Source organism: Tinamus guttatus, unplaced genomic scaffold (genome assembly GCF_059628265.1).
Source record: "Tinamus guttatus ecotype Peru unplaced genomic scaffold, ASM5962826v1 Tinamus_guttatus_pri_ptg000150l, whole genome shotgun sequence".
In the NCBI taxonomy this organism is placed as follows: Eukaryota; Metazoa; Chordata; class Aves; order Tinamiformes; family Tinamidae; genus Tinamus; species Tinamus guttatus.
The window spans coordinates 8440566-8462769 of NW_028288684.1; the positions used below are offsets into that span (position 1 = coordinate 8440566).

Below are 22204 nucleotides of genomic sequence, written 5' to 3' on the forward strand. Positions count from 1 at the left end.
GTAGACAGCAGGACCCATGCTCCTCCAACAAGATGACTTTTATCATGTATTTTGTCACCCTAAAGTATTTCCTTACAGAATGTAGCTTCTACCTTTTTACCTGCTCCGCTGTTGCCTGAGCTGACTTTGTTGAGAAGATATATTCACTGTACACACCACGAACACCCATTACACTCTCACAAAAGTTTACAAAAAATTGTAGATTCTAATCCTGTCAATACAGACACCTCACACCAAAATGTAATGTATTCGCTATAATATACGTGTTTTGTCTGCAACAAGTAGTGATCTCTACTTTTATTCCTTACCTACAGGAAAAAAAAAGAAGTTTTCTACTTTGAAATTTGTATTAGTTTGAGATATTTTTTATAGCTAAAAACACTATAATGAAATCAGTATTTCAAAAAAAAGGCCCATCTGTCACACTTTCAGACACGAGTGCAGGTTTACTTTGAAGGAACACAACGTTACACTTTTAAACTGCGGATATTTCCACCACTGTGACTTATTCAACAAAACATTTCTGCTTCACTGAAGCAAAGAATGTAGTTATTTCCTGGAACATGTAGGGGCTGGTTTCCCAAGCTTCATTCAGAATGGTATCTCCCCCCTTCCTGCCCTGGCTTCCCAGGCTCCTTGTTTGATGCCATGGGGAGCAGTAGAGTCCTGCAAAAGGAAAATGACTTTGGTTGGGCATACCTGCTTCTTTAATATAACGGTGCAGAAAACTGCAGGAAAAAAAAAGGACAGGGCTACTACTTCTCTGGTGGTAGGTTTGCTATAAAATCCTCAAGCATTTTTTCCCCCCAAACCTCTGAACTCATTCAAATTTAACATGGTCAAATTTTTGAACAAATTTGTCTACAGAGGAAGACCAGTTATGGTAAATTGGCCAAGAAAGGCCAATTAATGCGGAAGAACAAACTACATGGGAACTATATTTTAAACACAGCTTTAAAAAATTTGAAGTTAGGGCTCACCAGAAAGCCTATTCAGATAATAATGATGCAGATTCGGATCTACCTTTGGAATTGAAAAATACAACCAGAATTGTATTTCCTCACAAGAACAGCTGATATGACCAACTACTTTATTAAGGTTATATTTTTAATGTCATTCACAATCTAATTTACTGAGCAGTTTAATGAGCATTTTCAGCATAAGCAGCACAGTATTGCCCCACGTAGGCAAAGGAAAGTGAACTCTCAAGCCAAAAATGTTGCTAAAAGGATCATCAAACCACATCTAAGTCACTATTTTTCCACGGAAGAGATATGAGTTTGGGACAATCTGCACTACCTTCTATTTCACAAACGCCATCTTTGACGGTGCTTCCAGTTCAAAGGAGGGATAACTTCTTTTCAATCATTCTGCTCAAACTGAATGTCTTCAGGACTCATGAAAACAACGGCTTCAGTTTGGAAAGTGAACATAAACAGCCATTTTAGAACCCAGCTTTCTAATATTTAGATGCTGCATAAATATAAGGGAGTGGTATTTATGGCTTATTTACTTGAACTCAGGATATTAAAATATATCACTGTGTACTTAATTTTCTAATATCCAAAACCACACATAAGTCATTGTCTCCCCTTTAAAGTTTACACAGGGGTGATAACACTTCTCTTGGCCTCTTTACTTGTTCATTATAGAATCCTTTCAACTTTGCCTTTAGCAATTCACAAACTCATTTTTTTTACAAGTAAATATTTAAACCAGATCTGTTTTAAAATGTCTACAAAAGAAAGAAGATAAAAGCAAGTATTTAGATTTATAGCTAACTGGGTAATAATCAACTGCTACGAGTGCTGAGAGGACTTCATCCATGTCCCAGCTTTAACATGAACCTTTAGTCCAGGTAGGGGGCTGTGAACTTTTGTGCCCCTAAGGTAGTGTTCTTAGGCAAATAAAAACTTGCCATGCACCTCCCAAGACAATTCATTCTTTGCAACAGGACATTTAAACTTTTCCTTTTCATCTCTAATACAAGAGTTTGCTATGTTAATATTTATCTTTCTATTTCAAACTAGAACAAAAAAGGCATAAGAGAGGCAGAGAGTTAGATCTCAGCCCTCTGATCTTTCAGAGCTTGCCCCACACTCTGTGGTACATCTTTAGACTTCTATTATGGGCATGCTAAATATCTCAAATATTAAGCATATTATTTATTAAAGAGCAAGCATTTTAATCATTGAGTGGGAAAAAAGAGTTTGTTTTCATACACATTTATTCTTCCACATAGAAACTTCCCCCCCCGCCTACTTATTCTTAAAAGTGAGAATGTATGAAGATAAATGAAACTTTCATAAACAGAAACATAAGCAGCTCCGAGGATGGCAGATAAACTTTCCTGAATGGAGACAGCTTATGTTAGAGACGCTGCAGAAACAATATACAGATCCCTAATGAGATTCTTCTGAAAACCACAGTGGCATCTTCTATTTCATGGTAGGATTTAAGTTAAGACTTTAATGGTTGAATCATGTGTAAATAAAGAGCATTTTAATGATTTCAAACTTCTTTTTATTATTACTTCTGTAAGAACTACAAGCACTCACCTGCCAGTTCTTATAACTTGCCACCAGAAATATGAAAAACAGTAACTGCTGGCATTTCTCCTGTTATTTAGTCAAAGGCTTTGACAAAGCCATGAGAAAAAAAAAGAATCTCTAATTAAAATATGGATTTACCATTGCAGTTTATGCCAAAGAAAATGCTCTTTTCTATGGCGAGTCTGTTGCCCACTTAAGTTAGTATGAGCTTAATGTGTTTAATTTGGATTAAGTTTAGATTTAATTAAAAAGGCCAAAGCACTATAAACAGTGCAGATCTGGTCACCATTCTTTCAAAATTTGAGATTACTTGTGAACTTCACTCTAGATCAAGCTACCACATTTTCAATTTGATCTTTTACCTGAAGGCTTGATTTTGACTGTTGTGAGTGCTGAGTGACTCTAAACCAACAACAGAAACATGTATATGAGTCACTAAGTGCAGTCAGGGCTGAGAGAAAGGAGAGGGACGTTCTTATTCTTATCTGCTTAGATTACTCCAGAGAGTAGAATTCATGTTTGAATAACGTGCTTTCATGCAAGAACAGAGCAACCAGGAAGAAAGTGAAAGTTGCATAAAATTAATTTATGAGTTAGAGATCCTAGATCAGAAACACACTACTGCGCATTTCATTTCAATACTCAGTATTTTGTTTCTGTAGAAAAAAAATATAATAAATGCAAAAGAAAGGAGTAAATATTCAATTTGATCATTTAGGTAAATTAAAATAAACGTACAGATGAAAATGCTTGTTGAGGATCAAATTCTGACCCAACTGCTTTCTGCAACTTCACTGAATTTGAAGCGAGTTGCTCCAGTGAACTAAGATCAACATTTCATTCTTTGCATCAAAACTCATAGGGTTTGTTACAAAGAATATAGTTTCTCTAAACATCTTAATGTATCAAATTGCTTACACTACAGAATTAGTTGAAAAGTTTCCAATTTACTTTCCAGATCTACATCACATCTAAGCAGCAGTTACTACTGCAAATACATAACTTACTTGGTTTATTCTTTTTTATATATATAAATCTGACTTACTACTTTTCAATCTTTAACAAAAAATAAATCCTCCTGATTCAGAGAGATGTAATGAAAAAATCTCTCAAACCATAGAAGAAATACACAGAAAGCCACATTTATTATAACTTTTAAATATATTCTGTAAGAACCTGTTTTTCTCAGATTAATTTCCCCACCCTCAACAAAAGCCACTAAAACTAGAACTGAAGCTGAATGAGATTCATTGAAAAATGACCATCTAATATACAAAATGCTGCAGAACTGAATTTAATCCAAAATGATTTAAAGTATGATTGGTTTTAATGTACAACTGCAAATATTAAGTCATATGCTGATTATGCATAATTAAAAAAAGAAAGAATGTTTAAAATAAATTGTGCTTTCATTATTTAAGTAGCATGAAACAGTTTAGACTCTGATTGGTTCATTTTACCATAAACAGTTTTTCCATCTGTTTGGGAGAGAGGAAAAAACCTCCCTAAAGCATAGTTTTATAGCTACAGAAAGAGGCAAACAAACCCTACTATATGGGTTTTCCAAAACATTATGTGGATTCAGTTTTATTTTTCATACTGTAAACCACACAGCAATAAAAGCGACAAGAACAATTTATTCATTTTATTCAGTGAAAAATGTGATTGAACATAGACAATGAACAGTCTTGAAAAAAGTATAGCAGGACTTTTGTTGAGGAACCAAAAGAACTCTCCTTTCTCTTACCTTCTCACTGGCCAAAGAGCAAGAGAGGAACTGACTGCCAATTTCCATTTTAAAATATATAGCACTGCTAATATATTTATTTATATTGTTCTCTCTCTCTTTGTAGCCTTATCATAGAAGTTGATTTTAAAGGCATTGACAAATAACACACCTTGGATACCTGGAAGGAATTTATATTAACTGGGGCAAATCAACAGAGTCTAGTAAAACTAACTTTCTGTTGGCATTAAAGGAAATTGGAAATTTAGATCAGTGAGAGGATCAGAATTGGCCTCAAGACTTCTTAATCATGTGATATGACAGAGGCTAGCTTATCCTGAAGTGACTGACCATAGGAGGGAACTTTGTAATGACAGTGCTCAAAGGCATTAAGAAAATAACTTACTAACATGAAAATGTTCCTTTAAAAGCCTCATTCAATTACGTTAATGTCATTTTTTGCCAATTTGTCAAGTTAAAACAGAAAATATTTTAATTTAAAAAGTTAAACCCTTGTCAATAGAAAGTAAAGAACACTTACAGTGAGGTTCATAGGGAGGGGGAGGATCACCACAAGGAACACACTCCATATCTTGGAAGCCTCCAAGCTTTGTTTTCCTATAAAATCTAGAAGATAAGGAAATACTTTGTAATGACAAAGCTGTCACATACAGAATGTATGAAAAAGTATGGTGAATTTATATTATGCAAGCTTATTTGCATGTCTTAAACTGCCCTGGAATAAAAATATTACAAAGTAATTATCAACCCCGTCAGTACATACTAGACCAGATGTCAACAATATCTGGTTAAAATAGTCAAAACATCCTGCTGCTCACAGAAGAAAAATGACTCATAATGGTTAATTCCTTTAAGCATAGACAACAGAGAGAGTAAGGCTTTAACAGGATGTGTGACAAAAATCTTCAGATTCTTTGCTCCGTTTTGTAGTAGAAGAGCAAAACTAGATAAATGGAGAGATGTTTTAACCATCCAAAAGCCTTCTCCAGTTCTTCCCTCTTCTTCCTCCCCAAAACACCCCACAAAATTACACCATGCATGGATCGCAAATGTGAATTAACAAAATCACCTTATAAGCCTTGTTCCATGTTATCCAATACCTTGCTACTTACAAGTGAAATATATAAATTCTGGATAGTGAGTATTTCGAGGTATGAAAAAAAAATTACCCTCAATTTCTTTTTTATTCTTGTTTCTTTTTCCCTTCCTCTCTGCTCTTTCAAAGTATGGCTTATTTAAGCCATGAGAAGAAAACTTTCACATAACAGGACTGGGATGACAGGATGACAAATTAAACATGGGATTCAATTTACCAGGTAGCAGTTTCAGTGTGTCTTGATATTGTTATAATTTGTTCCTTCAGATCCAGGACCATTCTCTACCAATCTATCGACTATGTGAGAGAAATTCAGAAGCATAAACCACAGCCATTACTCCTGACCCAAAAGCATATGTAAATGAGAATTATCCAAGACAGGCATTGACCTAAAGAAGTGGGAGAAGACCAAGCAAATATTGTTACCAGTTGGTAGGAAGGTAACTGTGTGTTACCAGATACGATATTTTAGTACCAAGTACTGGGTGCAGTAAAAGAAATCTGTAAATTGGAAGTCGTAAGTCATAGGATCTTCACACTGGAAAGACAAGACAGATTTTAACTTTCTGGATTGAATACTTTCCTCAAGTTGCAAGCAGTAAAGTTGAGCATGTGCATAAGTCTGTAGACTGTAGTCTGTATCAAGGCTTGAATGATAATATTCTGAGTTGCTATTCAATTATCTGTAGTTAAAACTCACTCTAGACATTGCCCCAAGCTGTACTACAGTAAGGAAAAAAAACAGGCATAAACAAGGCTTGTAAGTAATTATAACTTTTGCTAAAGTCACTGAACTCACCAAGACTCCAGCTAGCTTCAGGGTGATCAAACTATAAAAGTGCAACTCTGACACTCACTAGCATAGCCCGTGATTCCTTCATTTTCACAACAACACTGAACTATACCTAATGCAGATGATGATGTAATGTGATGAGACACACTATAGATGCATCCAGCATTCAAGAGATACTCAGTGAAGTTTTACTTCTGCTTTGGGCAAGATTTTTAAAGAGGTCTTTTGTCAAGCGAATTTACTGTAACCATTTTCCAGTCTGTTCATGAGATTCTGTGTCCCCATCCCTTTCCTAGTGATGATCCATTTTAGCTCAAGTGAAACTGGAGAGAAACTCTCTATTCCTCTCTCAGGAAAAAAAAAAAGACTATTTGTTTATGAAGGTTGTGGAAGTGAGCAGCAGGAGTATGAACTTTTTGTTAGGAGAAAAAAAAAAAAATCTTTTTTTTTTCCTCCCTTCATTTATATTAGCCAGCTTGGATATTAAAATGTACTGTGAAAGACATCAACTTGATTACAGGCTTTGTTTGACTAAAGTAAGCTTCAAATTTGCACAACTCGCTCAGTCAAAGAATATAGTAGCTATGTAACTTAGTTTTGTATTATCCAAACTTACAACATTACAAACTTGATAATTACACCCACTTAAAATTTTTCATATATGAAAAACACATAAATGTATTTCACTGTGATAATAAAAATGTTAAATATTAGGCTGGGAAAGCAAGCTAAGCCAAAAGTTCAAAAATACTCTGACAATAGTACTCTCACAAGAGTACACCTACAATGGCCTGGAAAAACAAAAGCAAAAAGTTGAAAAACGTTGAGCTGAAATTTATTTGCAATTTAGAAATATCCAGTTAGGTATCCAACTCTTTATAACAATTAAGCAACCTTGCAATACTGAGTAATAATCAATATTTGAAATTATTTACTTGGGAATTGTATAAACAAACTATCACAGGTCAGGTAGATAAGTAAACAACATTTTTATAAATGAGATGACTAAGAGAATCTGCACTCAAATCGTACAGTAGGTGTCTGGCAAAGCCAGTATTAAAACACAGGATCTTCAAACATACTCTTAATGATCCAGTCATTTATCCAGAAAACACTAGCAGTAAATGTAAATGTTAATGCAAACTAGTTTGGGATTTGATCTCAAAGTTTCACCTTCAGAAATGGACTTACCCTGGTAAACAGTCTCCACACAGGGCATTGCTCGTGGCAGAACAGTTGGCCTTCTGAAACCGGTTGACTAGTGCGCAATCCAGACAAGGTTTGCACTTCTGAAAGCCCCAGTCTTCTTTGAATCTGTTTGACCTGCATGTCATGCACTGTGCATCCTCCCCATATCCAAAGCCGCATTCCTGGAGGGATTAACAAGCAAGAGCAAACCATTCAAACACTGAAAGCGTGAAGAGGGAGAGAATGCTGGGATAAAATGAAGACCTAGTGTAATTATTACGGAGAGTAGTTCTTTCTAGAGACAAAAGCCATCCTTTCAGCAAGTTCAAATGTGTCTTCCACTGCTAATAATCTCCCTTACTTCTATAAGTAACACTTAGTCATCCACTTTATTCGAGAAACCACTGTGTATTTGAATGATAAAGGGCTTCAAGGACTCCCACAGTTTCATTATTACTAGCTTATGGTAGAATTATTGAGCTGTCTGTTTTTTAATTAGGCCAGTCATGTGAAAGTGCAGAAACTGGGACAAGTGCAGTATAAAGGCACTTACTCAGTTACAAAAACAGCAAAGAAGCACTTTGATATTTAGGTTCATAGCTAAGGTGAACAAAGTTAATTGCTGAGCAGCAAAGTTAATTTGCTGATCTTCAAAGGCTTAGAACCTCTGTTACCAAATAAAACAGAGCTGGGTAATGACCATCAGCAAGGCATGAAATACTGCCTCAGCCCTGAAAATTTTAGAACTGGAATTAGTTGTGTTTCTAAGAGTTTAAGAACTGCTATAAATGCTTAACAGCTCAGTGGATCATGGGGGGTGCTATATTTTACTATGCAAGAAATATTGTTAGGGCTGCCTATTTATCCCAAATGTACTTGTTCAAATAAATTCTTTCCATTCTTTTGCAGAGGGACACTTAACCAAGAGGCAGGAAACACCAGATGGTTTGGGAACTGAATTCTATAAACTGATTATCGAGAACCATCGATCTGTGTGGGTTTCCTGATTTTTTTTCCCTGCAGTGCTAAGAGGGGCTATTTCTTTTTCTCACTTGAAAATCCTACTTTTTTTTTTCTTCCCTTTTTTTTTTTTTTTTTGTATTCTGAAATCAGACTCATGACATTACTAACACACCACATAACAGCCAAAGGAATACCACAAACTAGCCAAGAGAATTTGATGGGAAGGGAGCAAGTAGGAAACAGAGACAGGATGGGATCCACTTCTCCGGCAGGTAGTCCTAGTGGAAGTAGTTTCCCAAAAGGAAAAAATGTAAGAAGCTTTGGACTTTAGAAATGCACACAGGACTCAAGTTTTTTCCCAGAAAACATATATGAAAGAGGATCCAAGTTGGTTAATTAGTTTTTTAGTGCCCCATATTTGCAATGATTTGATCAAGCTCCTGAAGTAAACAGCTCCTTAGCTGCATTTTATTGGTCACTAAAAATTTTCCATTTTTCTCTATGTAAAAAAAATCTTTGCTATTCTCTGGAGGAGAAAAAGTACTCAAATGCACATATAATGAGCAATTCTAACAAAGCCACTACAAATAGACATTAAAATATTCCTCTTTCTCCATCTCTAAACACACGAACATACTCCTACATTTAAGGAGAACTTAGAAAGAATTTATTTATTTTATTAAATGAAAATATGGTTTCTTACTATTGACTATTATTCAGACTAAGGAGTAAACAGAAAAATCATTGCGGTTAGTAATCAAAAGTAGCACAGTCTCATATATTCTAGGGCATGCTCCTCCTGCAATAATATACTGCCTATGTTAAAAATGGCAGACAAATGTGCATAGAAAAACAAACAAAACAAAAAACCAAACAATTCTTTATTGATATCAGTCACAGGATGTTTTCTATCAATTTACTTCAAAGCTACTTGTTTCTTCCAGAAATCAAATGCCCAAACCAAGGAAGGTTCTAGCAGTTCTATTTTATGCTGTCCACAATATCTCACCCAGATCAGTTTTATAGTCAATCACATTTATGAAACTGCAAGAAAATATACAAAATTATATGATTACCATTTAAAAAAGGAAGGAGACTAACTTCGGTAATGAAATTTTGCTTTTCCTATGTTTAAATGATCTTTTTTCACTGAATTTAATTACTCCCCAATACATTCTTCCTAAATAACTACTCTATACTCTGTGTTTAGATCCTTCAAATAGCAGTAGAGCTCTAAGGGATTATATTATATAGCTCAGTCAAACCATATATATGCGGATCTTCAGATAAATCACTCAAAATCAGTCCCTCCCAAGTCCTACGAAATTTTCAACTATGAGGCTTAAACAAACTTAATTATAACTCTCACTCTCCAGACAACCTTTGAAGTTTGCAATTAGAAACAAGCAAATACAATGAAACAAAGTTAGAATTAAATGTCTAACTCATTGACCCAAACTACTCAAGCTTCAGCAAGTTGTTTCTAGCTCTATCAGCTGTGCTTGCTATGCTACGGCTGTATATAGGGGCATATCTCAGTGGCATTTTGTAATGTGGGATGGTTATTATTATAAAGACGTGTTAAAAATGGTGGCTACAATATAAAGAAAGCTTCTGCCCAAGGGATTTACAGCCTACAATGTTTCCATACATGGTTTCTAATTGTTTGCCAGAAGTTTTGCAGAAATAATCCACAGCAGCTATAACTTTATGTAGGTGCTTTCCTATATTCACAGATATTTGACATTGTTAACTGCCTGGCAGGTACAAATAAGTATTTAAGCTTGTAAACCAGGCAGAACTTCAAGTAGATCTGTACTCAGATTTAATGCATCCCAAAAGTGAAGGATCTGATTTAGATGATGGAATCAAATCCTTTGAAGTCTTGAGCTTTATAAATTCATTGGCCCAGCAAACATATAAACAGATGACTGTTCATCTTACATTAGTGCTGGTACAAATCCAATGTGCACCGTGTTGCTTAGTGCTCCACATACAATAACAGAGTTTTCAAATTATTCAGCTGATAATACCGAATATTTCCCACTTCATCCTCCCTGCCTCTCCCCACCCATATTCTGAAGAGAGGGCTTATGTCTTTTGGTAGCTCATTTCAGGAACGCAAAAGAGAGAAATAATTCTTGTAATCTCCATTATCTGAGTTTCTAGTATATACGTGAAAAAAAGAAAAAAAAAGAAAAAGCAAGTATGTAGTATATTTATTTCGCCTATCACAAAGCATGCTACAAAGAACACTTAGCCCATTTTTCCCTTTCTGCTTCCTGTTTTCAGAGCTACCATAGCAGTAGGGATGTTAAATTTGCCTTCACAATTTTGTCCCATATATACAGAGCCCCAGCCTAAAAACAAACAAACAAAACCCTAATTAAAAATATTCATTAAAATTCATTTAAAAAATACAAAATGCAAATGTACTTCCACTTGCTGGATATTTATTCAGCTTTCACTATTGCTGTACAGTGATATTTCATTACGCGCAGCATACTTATCCCCAGAAACACTCTGTTTCACTAAGGTACCAAATAAGTGATGACTGGTCAAGGTCACCTAGGAATCCATAGCAAACTAAGTAACTAAACTCACAATTTAGTCAAAAATATTAAAAGGCATGCAATAGTAAAAAAAATTTTTAAAGTGCTGCATTGACAGTTTTAAACATTTTCTTTCAGTATATACTATGCAAACACTGATCCACAGAAAGGAACTGGAAGTAAAGGAGACTATAAAGGGTATTGGAGTGTTATCGTTCGTCCCTAAAAGTTGAATGAAACATAGAAAGTAAATGAACAAAAGTGAATTATATTTTAAGTAATCTTTCAGCTAAAATAAACTCAAATTTAATTAAAAAAAAAGGCTTTCAGGCATTATTTAGATCATAGTTTGTAAGGACATTTAAGAGATCGTTTTGAGTTCAACTGATTATACGACTTATGTAAATCTCAGACTGCAAAGCACTGGGAAGTTCCACTTAGGTCATCATGAGTATAAGAACATTTGACTAGTCTCAAGAAAAAAGAAGCCTAGATTTTGTCAGTAGATCATGTGTGAGAAGTACAAAAGTTTTGAGTTGCAGTCCAAACTCGATGAGGGTATGAGATATGTACTGCGTTTTCACACATAAGTTAAAACAAAACAAGACACAAGGCAGCTTGAGAAAGTTGTAGATAGTGGTTATAAGCAAGTGATGGTGAATGGCCTGGAAGGACTCAAGTCTCTTACCTCTACAAGGGAAGCTTTTCAGGAAACAGTGGGGCCCTTGATTAACTCAAACTACCCTAGTTCATTTTTGATTGTGTTAATTGTAATACATATACACATCTGAATCATAAAGTTAAATTTATACAGAAACACATTATTGGTAAGATAAGATAAACAAGGTTCTTGTTTATCATCTGAGCCACACCAACAGCTACTCAGGCACAGAAAATTTGAAGCCATGTAAAGAATGCTTAACTGTAATATTATCAAGTTCATGTTGTTGTAAGTTAAACTACATTACCATGTCTAAGAAAAAACGCTACATAGATGTCTTTAAATGAACAAAAGGAAGCAAAAAAACAGGAAGAGATGCAAAAATGATGCTTTTATTCCCTTCCCCATCAATTCCAAATTGCTGGTAAAATTCCAAAACTGACTTTTTATGACTTAAAAATCATGAAAATACTGCATTAAAAATACAAGGAATAAAACTAATAATAAGTTGAAGTGCTATTAATAAAAGATTTCTAGTGGTGGTGGGAATCTGAAGGAAGAAGTTAGTGGGTACTGCTATTAATTTACTTATTTAAGGAACAAAGAATTACTCAGCATTCCTGAAGAGGCTCCTATTCCATTTGGATGGAAATGGATGAGAAGAAGAGTCTGGCTGTAAAGAAACTTATCTCAATAAAAACTTAGATTAGGAGCTAGTTACATGAAATGTGCTATTTTTTCCACTTCTCCATGCTACAAAGTATGTCTGAAGTTGCTTATCTAAACAGGCAGGAAGGTCAATCCAACAGATTCAGCACTAGTTTTCAATGAAAATTAAATACCCTGTTCCACCAAAAGCTTCCTGCATTACCTTGGGCAAGCTGATAACTGTGCCAGTGTACTGTGAATAAATTAAGAGAAAGTAACAGCATTTCTCTAACTTAAAAAGGTATATGATATGCTTATGTTCTATTAGCAACATAGGTCATATAAATAACTCAGGTTGGTAGCTGTAAAAATACAAGTGTGTGTGTGTGTGTATTCATATATATATATATAAATAACTGGCTTATTTAGACTAAGAGAATAGATAGTAGAAAAAAAAACCACACACACACACACACACATTTTTCTCTGCACAAAGCACACCTTAAAATAGAGCACAAGATTAGAACAGACTTTGGAATATTATTTAAAAAGTTTGGGCCTATGAAAAGCACTTTGATTTTGAACCAGTTCTGCCCCAGAAAACAACCTCAGCGTAAACTCTTGTTGAATAGCGCAGGGAAAGCGCAGAAGGCAGCGGTGGCCCTGTGCAGAGGGGCCTTTGCCCTGCACACCTGCTCCCTCTGCTGAAGCAGGTCGCACCGGGGGCACCTGGTGATCTAGTAACAGGCTGCACTGTTGCACAAAGCCTGACGTGAATGGGTTTCACAGAATCCCAGAATGGCTGAGGTTGGAAGGGACCTCTAGAGATCACCTAGTCCAACCCCCTGCTCCAGCCGGGACACCCAGAGCACGTGGCACAGGGTGGCATCCAGGCGGGTTTGGAAGATCTCCAGAGAAGGAGACTCCACAGCCTCTCTGGGCAGCCTGTTCCAGGGCTCTGTCACTCTCATAGGAAAGAAGTTCTTCCTCACATGGAGATGGAACTTCCTGGGTTTCAACTTGTACCCCTTGCCCCTTGTCCTGTCATTGGCCACCACCGAGAAGAGTTTGGCCCCATCCTCCCTACATTCTTCCCTCAGGCACTTGAACATGTTGATCAGATCTTCTCTCAGTCTTCTCTTCTCCACACTAAACAGGCCCAGCTCGCTTAGTCTTTCCTTGTATGATAGATGCTCCAGTCCCTTAATCATCTTAACTCACTCTACACTGGACCATCTCTAGAAGCTCCATGTCCCTCTTGACCTGGGGAGCCCAGAACTGCACCCAAAACTCCAAGTGCGGCCAGAGCTGAGGAGAGTTCAGCTTTACCTTCAATCATCTGTGCAGCTTGCAATATGCAAGATTAGCAAGTCTGGTCTTTAAATGTCACTGTCTTCCCTTAAGTGCAGGGGTAACTCACTACTGACTTAACTAGGCTTTATAAACCTGCAATAAAAGTACTGTTTTTTTTTTTTTTTTTTTTTAAATGGTCAGAAAGCATAATGTGCCAATCAATTCAGCAAGAATTTGTAAATCATAGTATTTGTCTGTACCATAGTTTTTACCTTCATTTTAATTGAGAACTCTGCTTTCTTCTTCCCTGTGTTTACTATCTCTACTATCAGCTTTTCAAAGAAACATAGCTCCTATTTTGTATACATGGTATTACTAAGAAAGAATTAAATTTATAGATTTAAATTTTAACTAAGAGAAAGTTGTTTCTCATTAGTAAATCTAAAGAGAGGGTCATTGTGCTTGACAATACTTAGCAGCATAAGCTCTGTCTGAATTGAATGGAGAAGGAAATAGTCTGTTGGAATACAGTTAAATTCCTTACAATTTTTTGAAAGATTTGAGCTACCATCATGAACATATATTATGCATCAGTTCTTTGCATGAAACACTGCTACGTGGACCAGTAGCTAAGGTTTTTGGATCTAACGGTAACAGACTGGGTTGTTTTGTAAGTAACATAAGAAATGTATCCAGCCAATTGTTTAAAATAAACACTTTTAAAACAAAGACCACATTGTATTTTACTATATTCTTAAATGTATGACTATGCTCACATGAGAAATCAACGTTTAAAAAGAAAATAGATTGTTCGTGATAATTTCCAAGAAACTTATTTAACTATACTTTAATTATAATAATTTCTCATTAATTAATAAAAAACAAAACTGTGTTGTAAATGGCTTCATATGCATCATTAAATCATTTTTCCTTCACATTCTGAACTTTGACAACATACTATGTTCCTTCAAGGTGTAGTTCTTCAAGGCTACCTCTTCAGTTGCATTTCATTAACAATTACAGTATTATATCCTTAGCTAAGACTCACAGGAAAACGTACTTGTATTTACAAAGGACCTTCTCCTTCCACTCATATTCAGGCTTGAGCAAAGTCTGTTTAGTGATCTTGGTTCTAATGCAGTGGCAAAAAATAACAGTAGAAAGCATATTGATGACTGGAGGAAGTAATATCTTACATGTTCAAACTGGATTATCCATTCTAACTTAAGAACCAGGATGATCATCAGATGCAAAAGATAAAAATCATTTAGATAACAAAAAATATAAGTTGATTAGCATACTACTGCAAATTTTGACCTCCTAATTTTATTTTAGCATTTCTTCCTTAAATTGAAAGTAAACTATAAATAATTACTGAAGAGATTTGTTTTTATGTTTTTCCTTTTATTTTGCCAACTAGAAGAGTATGTTGCAGCCATGCATACAGTATTGCTTTAGTAGGATCACTGTTATAATGTGCCATACTTATAAATGTCTCTACAAAACATACCTCCTCCCCAATCTCTCATTGTTTGAATTAAAGATCAATCTGAAGAAAAAACAAAACAAAACAGAAACAAAAAGCAAAACAGAAAAACAAGCCCCACACATCGTATCATTAGTCTCCTTAAAAATCTCTGCTTGAACAGCCTTGTTCCAGGACTACTCCCTAACTAATGCTGCCTAACAAAAACAAACCTTAACAAAGTGCAACAACATTTTTGATAATATACTAAGAACGAGCAGCAGAGGGTAGAAACAAAGGAATATACACCACATGATTTCATGAAACTGCCGCCCTCTGCTAACTCTTACATTTAAGCATTTCTTTAAGTAAAACTCTTCAAACCACCCACAAACCACAATGCTTCTCTTGTGTTTTTTTTTTAAAGAGCTGAATATAGTAAGAAATATAAAGCCACAAAGTTGAAAGCTTCTTCTTCTGTTGTTTAAACACATGTTCACAGACTTTTCACTGTTTCATGTTAAAAAAATTAAGATTCCATAACACCCCTTAGATCTATAATAACATGCTTGCCTACAAAAGCAACCTTGAAAATTAAATTTCTCTCCTTGTAAATCATACACTAAATGCTGCCTTTATCAACCTTCAAATGCCATCAATGAAACTAGAGAATAGGCTATGGTCTTCTGTATCCAAAGAGAAACAGGCATTGAGCACTGCAACTGTTTCTTTCTTGCTTTATGATCCTACCTATCATATATATTAACTACTTACCTTTGACAGTTCCATTCCAGGTCCACACTGTTTGCAGAGGACACAATTCCCAGCATGGTCCTTAAATTCTTGCTCTCTGCAGTCTCCAGTCTCACAAATTACCCTACTTAGCTTTAGGAAAAAAGAAAAGTAAAATATATTTTATGTAAACTTTGAGCAAGTGTATCTTCTCTAAATCAGATTTAAATTCATGCTGTTTCTTAAAAATAATTCCCTACTATATCAAAAAATTTTAATTAGCAACAGAAATTAATATGCCCATTGTCAAATGTGGGCAAAAGGCCTGAATTTTAAAAATTCTAAATACTCAATGACTTATTTTTTTTAGAAGACCTGCTCAATACCTAGAATTTGTAGAATTTCAGGTCACTTAAATGTTGAAGAAGAATTTAAATTCCTTATCTTATGCAATCTTATGAAAGACACACAATCATTTTCTTAAGTTCCAATTTTTTGATATTAAAGTATGTAACATGACATTATATTGCTTGTTTCATCTATTTGCGATTTCTTTGTGTGTGTGTGCACGTGTACTAGGATATTACAGTGTAAATATTTAAGAGATTTTAAAGATCACTCAAACCTTCTGGATACTTAACAAACAGACTAGCCAGTCCCAAGCCTGTATGAATGCTATTTATCCAAAATTTCACTATCACTTTGTATTTAATGGACCAAATGAGAAACAAACCAAATTTATGGTTTCAAAGACATTTCAGTATATTATCTGACCAAATCAGAAACTAATGTTGTGAGAAATACAAAAGTAATATGAACCATTCAAGAAATCTCAGTATAATCAGTGGAATCCTACCCAGTAACCTTATCAAACATTGAACTCTCTGTGGAATTTTAAATTAAATGACTATAGGCTTCTATCACAGAAACTGCTCTCCACTACTGCTACTAAATACTACTCGGCATATTATTCTTTTCAGAAAGACCAAAACCTTTCTGATAGCTAAGAAGACCTAATTACCTTTAGTTCTAGGATCTGTCTCTGCAAGTCAGTGTTGAAATACGCTTAGGAGGTAATATAATTGTGTACTACATTTTGTTAAGTGGATAAATCAAAAAACTTCAAACTCTTAAATTACGTATACCATGCTGTACTAAGGGATTGTCCCTGTATATTGCACATGAATCCTGTCATCTCCATAGCACTATACTCATTTATATTTTCTGTCCAGTCACTGTTATAAAAAGAGATGAACCACCCCACAAAACAGATTTCTTTTAACTGCTGCTGCTTTTAATTGTAATTGTCAACATTTATAAAGTAGCAAAAATGATACACATAATTTGACCAAAGTCACTATTAAACTGATAAAATGCATACATAATAATCTGTGCAGATCAGCTTAAGACTTTCACTATTGCCAGCAAACTAGAAAACACCACACTTCCATGTCACATACAAGAACTTTTCAACATACATTTTGAGGAAAATAAATTGTTACTTATTTACTTACCGAATATGCTAGTAAAATAATAACCGTCTTCAGTTTTTTATCTTCTCCAGGTAATCCTTTAGCATCCATTTCTTCCAACTAAACTTTTCTCCCTTCAGAAGAATTAAGATACAAAAGTACATAACTATTATTGTAATACTTATAGGTTACAAAGTTTTTTATATCTTAAAGTCGTATGTCCACAGTGCTTTATATATTCCAGCATGCCAAAATATGTTCTTGTTAACAGCATTAAAATACATCAGATATATGCTTGCTATTTAGCTTCCAGGAATCTATTTTAGAAATTTTGTTCTTTTTTAGGAGGCAAGACAAAATAGACTAAGTTTCTACAGTTTTAATTTCCATCAAATAATTTTTAATAAACTCCGCTCTCAAGATCACTCTGCTAGCAGCCTATATTGCAAAACCTCAACATTTGTAGATGCAGCACTCTCTAACATTCAATGTTGAAGCCTAACATTCCTTGCTTGCTTGTTAGAAGCCATCTGATCCAAAAGTAACAGACACATTACAGGTAACACATCAGTTTGCAGCTTTACTCTAAGTCTAGTGAAATTAGTACTAGTCCTACGAGGAGGTTTTGATCAGGTTTTAAGTGAAAACAAGGGTCGATTTGGCAATTTCTTCAAATACGCAGCTTGTCCTGTGGATGCTCCTTCTGTGTCACAGTGTGGAGTAGGATAGGTTGTGCCTAGTGGTTCAGGCAGGTTTTTTACTGTACCACAAGGAACTGGAAGCACCCACAAGATTTGTTTAACTGCCTTAGCTCACAGATTTTAACTTCTTAAAGTGTGCTAATATGATTGCTTAGGATCAGGTAGGCAATCATAGGCTGTTCAATATTGAAGGTAGGCACTTCAAATAGCATAATCAAATTCCATTCTGCCTCAGAAATTTTCATCATCCTCAGAAAAGAAAGGGGAAAAAAGTTCTTAAAGCCATGCTCAGAATGTTAAAAAACAAATGATGAAACAAACTCAAAGGGGAACAATTTGAATCTGTCATGGAAAGACAAAGCCAACTTGGAATTACATTTTTTAGATTAACAAAAGCATAGTCATCATTAAAAATACTATGCTTGGCCAACAAAACTTCTCTTCTGTTAAGCTTCCTTTGATTTATCTGAGCCTTAACGTGTTTTTCCCCCCTCCCCCCTCTCATTCTTTGGTTTTGTTATCTGACAATACAAATGTAACTTTTTGTACAGTAACAACAACAAATGAAGTAAATCCAGTTTCTATAAAGGGCTATTTTGATTACAAGAGAGCAATAATTTGATCCTAATTTGCCTACATTATATGACAGTAATATAATGCCATTCTTTTCAGCTACATGATGCGAAAAATAATGCTTAGACCACTTTTAGCCTACTACAGAGCTTAAGTACTTGATGTTCAATAAGAATAACTTAAAACTGAAGATTAGCCATTTATAACATTTAGGAGTGAAGAGACTGACAAAAGTATAAAAAAGTGATTAAGGACAGCTGCAAGATATTTTACAAGAAGCAATAACAAGCATAGTAAACTACAAAAATATAATAATCAGAAAGAGCAGAAACAGTAATTAAAGCATGAATTCCGGTTTTATTGCATGGACACTCTAGTTAATGAATTCTAATTGATAAAACTACTACACGAGTGGCACTATTGGTGTCTTTTCAGACATAATACTCTTTGAAGTGTAAAACTAGCTAGTTAAAATCTGCCCAGAAAGGAAAGAACAGAGGAGATAGAAAAAAAAAAAAAAAAAAAAAGGTGTGTAAGGCCAAGAAAAGTGACAGTAATTTTGTACGGTTATTTCTTATTAATGATGGTAATTGTCAACAGGCCAATGAAATCAGGTTATATGCATGTCAGGATGGGCAACAGGAGAGATACTATTAGTAACACAAGTACACACAGATATAAAGAGGATACATTTTCAAAGCTAAGGAATAAACAGAAAAATGTGAGCTCAGAAATCTCATAAAGAATTTTGGATGACCTAAATAACAGTTTGATGTAAAAAGTGCTATAAAACAAACAGAAATTGAAAAAGGAGTATCAACATACTTTAAAGTCAGTAAGCCCACAGAGTTGGTATGAGACGCTGCCAGGACTACTGCAACAGGGAAAATTAAAAATACCTTGGAACAAAACAATTCTAGCCATAGCATAGATCAAACAGTGGACAGAAATAGTAAGATTACTTTTAAAGAAACACAACTGTTTAACTAAGTGTCTGTGATCTATGTTTAGAAATAACAAGATGGACAAAATACACGATATAAATATAAGGCATCCTTCACCTGATTAGTGAGGATCTGCTAAGTTAAATTAGATCAGACCTAAAGCAAATTGTAGACTTTGCACTTCAGTAGCCTTGAAGAGGCAGTGGGAAAAGCTGAAGCCTGTTGTTGTTCATTTTTTATACATTTAGAAATGCTAGAGAAATTCCAGTATGATAATGTTTTAAAATATTTTAAAATGATACTTGAAGAATAGAAACGTAATAAGTATATTTTGGCACAATATTATGGGAAAAAAGAAAAATATGTTTTTTGATTTAAAAAGGCTCAATGGCAAAGCAAAGATTCTGGGGGAAGAGCAGCAATAATGACGTAAACTAAATATTAATTCAAAGCATCATACTAAGACCAAAGAGATTTGGGAGATGATCCCTACTGATTTCTTGAAACTATATTATGGTGGTCCTGTGGAACAAAATAAGTGCTTCATATCTTTTCTTACTTGCCATAGAAAGCAAAATATTACATAAGTGTGAAGTTGAAAAAGAGATGCAAACGTAACTTAGAGCTGCTTAGAATAGACACTTGGCATTTAGTTCTAAGTTGTATGAATTTATATTGATCATATACATTAATAATATTCTTGAGATGCAAAATATAAGTTCTAATTTATGTCCACATATGCATGACGCTATCAACAATTCAAAAAGAGAAGTATTTATATGGTTAAAATTAGAAACACAACAAGTTTATATTTTTATTTCCAGTTTTATAATAAATTATTAATAAAAATGATTTTATTGAGTTGTATTAAGCCTCATGAACTGCAATATTGCACCGTGGCATAATCTAAACAGTCTGCGCATTTTTTTGAGCAAGTCATTTAAGGTATGGAAAAATAAAGAAAATTAAGAAAAGCCTGATTTATCAGCCAGCAACAGCAGTATTTGACATATTATTGCAGTAAAACAACATTAACTTATGAAAAAAAGTCTCATTCAGCCAATCCATTTTCCAATATGCAATAACCTGAAACTTTAGTATTTTAGGTAACATATAAGCAATTTATTAAAATCAGTATTGAAATGAAGTTAATGATACATTTCTTTTTTTTTTGTAATATTTTGTAGTCATAAGTGGATTTAAAAAAAATGTCAATTCTTAACAGTAGCTAGTAAAGAATGGAAAGGCAAATTAAAATGTTCCTGGTCAAGCTGACAGTAACTTATATTTCTGTTCAACAGATTTTGATTTGCTGTATCTGTTATAAGGTGATCTCACAGCCTGTACCTCAACGATCTGTAGAATGTAGCATACGGAGAAGCAACTGTCCTGGAACAACACATTTCTGTTGACTTAGGTGTGAAAATTTATTGCAACTGTGCAATATTTTATTTTGAAAAGAAATTCTACTGCCTTTATAACACTACTGCCAAATCCAACACCTTCAAATTTGAGGAGTTCCAAAATACCCAGAGATTTCTAAAATCAAGTGTTTTGGAATTGGCATCAAACTATCATGGGCTTTTCCAAGGTATCTTGGAATCATCCAAGTCATTTTACTAGGCTGATTTATCATTACACCTATGATGCAATCTCACAGCTTTAAGACTATGATAAATTATCTGGAAGATATGAGGTGTCTTTTAAAATTCATGTTCAGATCTTTTAAATCCCTAGGCCTCAGTGCGCTTGAGTAGGTTTAGTAGCTCCAAAAGGCATTCAGATCTTTTTGGGAGATATAAATGATTGTGTGGTACTGTAAGATGCAATTGCCCTTATTATTCTAGTTCCTATAAAGGAAAAACAAGGGTGATATACTGTCTGTTACATATGAAGAAAGACAAAGGGGGAAGAAAAAAAAGTACAAGATCTCTCTTAAAATACAAAATAGTAAAATGCTGCTTCCATAATAACATTTTGATAAAAATAATACAAGAAGCTAAGGTATATTAATAACTCATCGTACTGGAAGCAAGTCCCTTAGGAGGCATAATTGTGCCAATTGCTTGCTTCCTGTTTCTGTCTTTGGTTTGGTTAAAAGCTCTGCTTAAAAAGCAGACATTGCAGCATTTAATAATAGGTTGCCATAGGGCAAATTTGTTCGTTCTTGATATCAAGTGGCATTATGTTCATGTCAGTTGGACACAAGCCATTTTCTTATATGTATTCAAGTAAGAAGTAACTATAGGGTTTTTTGCCTCTAGAATGCCTGCCCCTAAACTCAAGTCCCATGCATGTAAAGGTTATTTCTTCCCGCTCAAATGCTGATATTCATAACACTAAGTTCAGATATTTTATTTTATTTAAATGAAATAAAGCTGTGGACATGTGTTTTGAGGTCAGTAATCCATTCCACATGCGTCCTTTCGGTTTAACAGTCACAAGGTAGCCCAAAATACATCAAGAAAAACAAGTAAAGGTCACACACTCAAAATACAGTTCTCCCATCCTGAAATATGGTTGCATAGTTTTAAGATTGTGCATGGGCTGCTACACGTGCACACATACAAGGAAGGCAATACAAAGAATAAATCAAAAATATGTAATAAATGTATAATGGAAGTAAAGCCCATCCAGCCTTCCTAGTTCCTATAATCTACTATCATTCAAAATTACTTCTTGCATTTACTTACTAGCCTAAGCAATAGCCATAATTCTATTTCTCAGTCAACCTGTCAGAGAAATATTTCTTTCTTCTTGCATAAAAGTAAAATTTTGCCATGAAAGACACATCATCTCATGATTCAACAGACATGAACAGTCA

General features: G+C 34.6%; 1 protein-coding gene across 1 annotated transcript in view; it reads right to left on the bottom strand.

Annotated features, from left to right (window-relative positions):
• The window catches only part of TNFRSF19 (TNF receptor superfamily member 19), a 35019-nt gene extending 17746 nt beyond the window's left edge, over nt 1-17273 (bottom strand). Inside the window, exons 1-4 of the mRNA XM_088522302.1 lie at nt 17205-17273; nt 15733-15843; nt 7380-7558; nt 4820-4905 (exon numbers count right to left, since the gene is read on the bottom strand). Of these exons, the coding sequence (XP_088378428.1) occupies nt 4820-4905; nt 7380-7558; nt 15733-15843; nt 17205-17273 (445 nt within the window). The remainder of the gene's footprint in view (nt 1-4819; nt 4906-7379; nt 7559-15732; nt 15844-17204) is intronic.
• Between the last annotated feature and the right edge of the window lie 4931 nt (nt 17274-22204).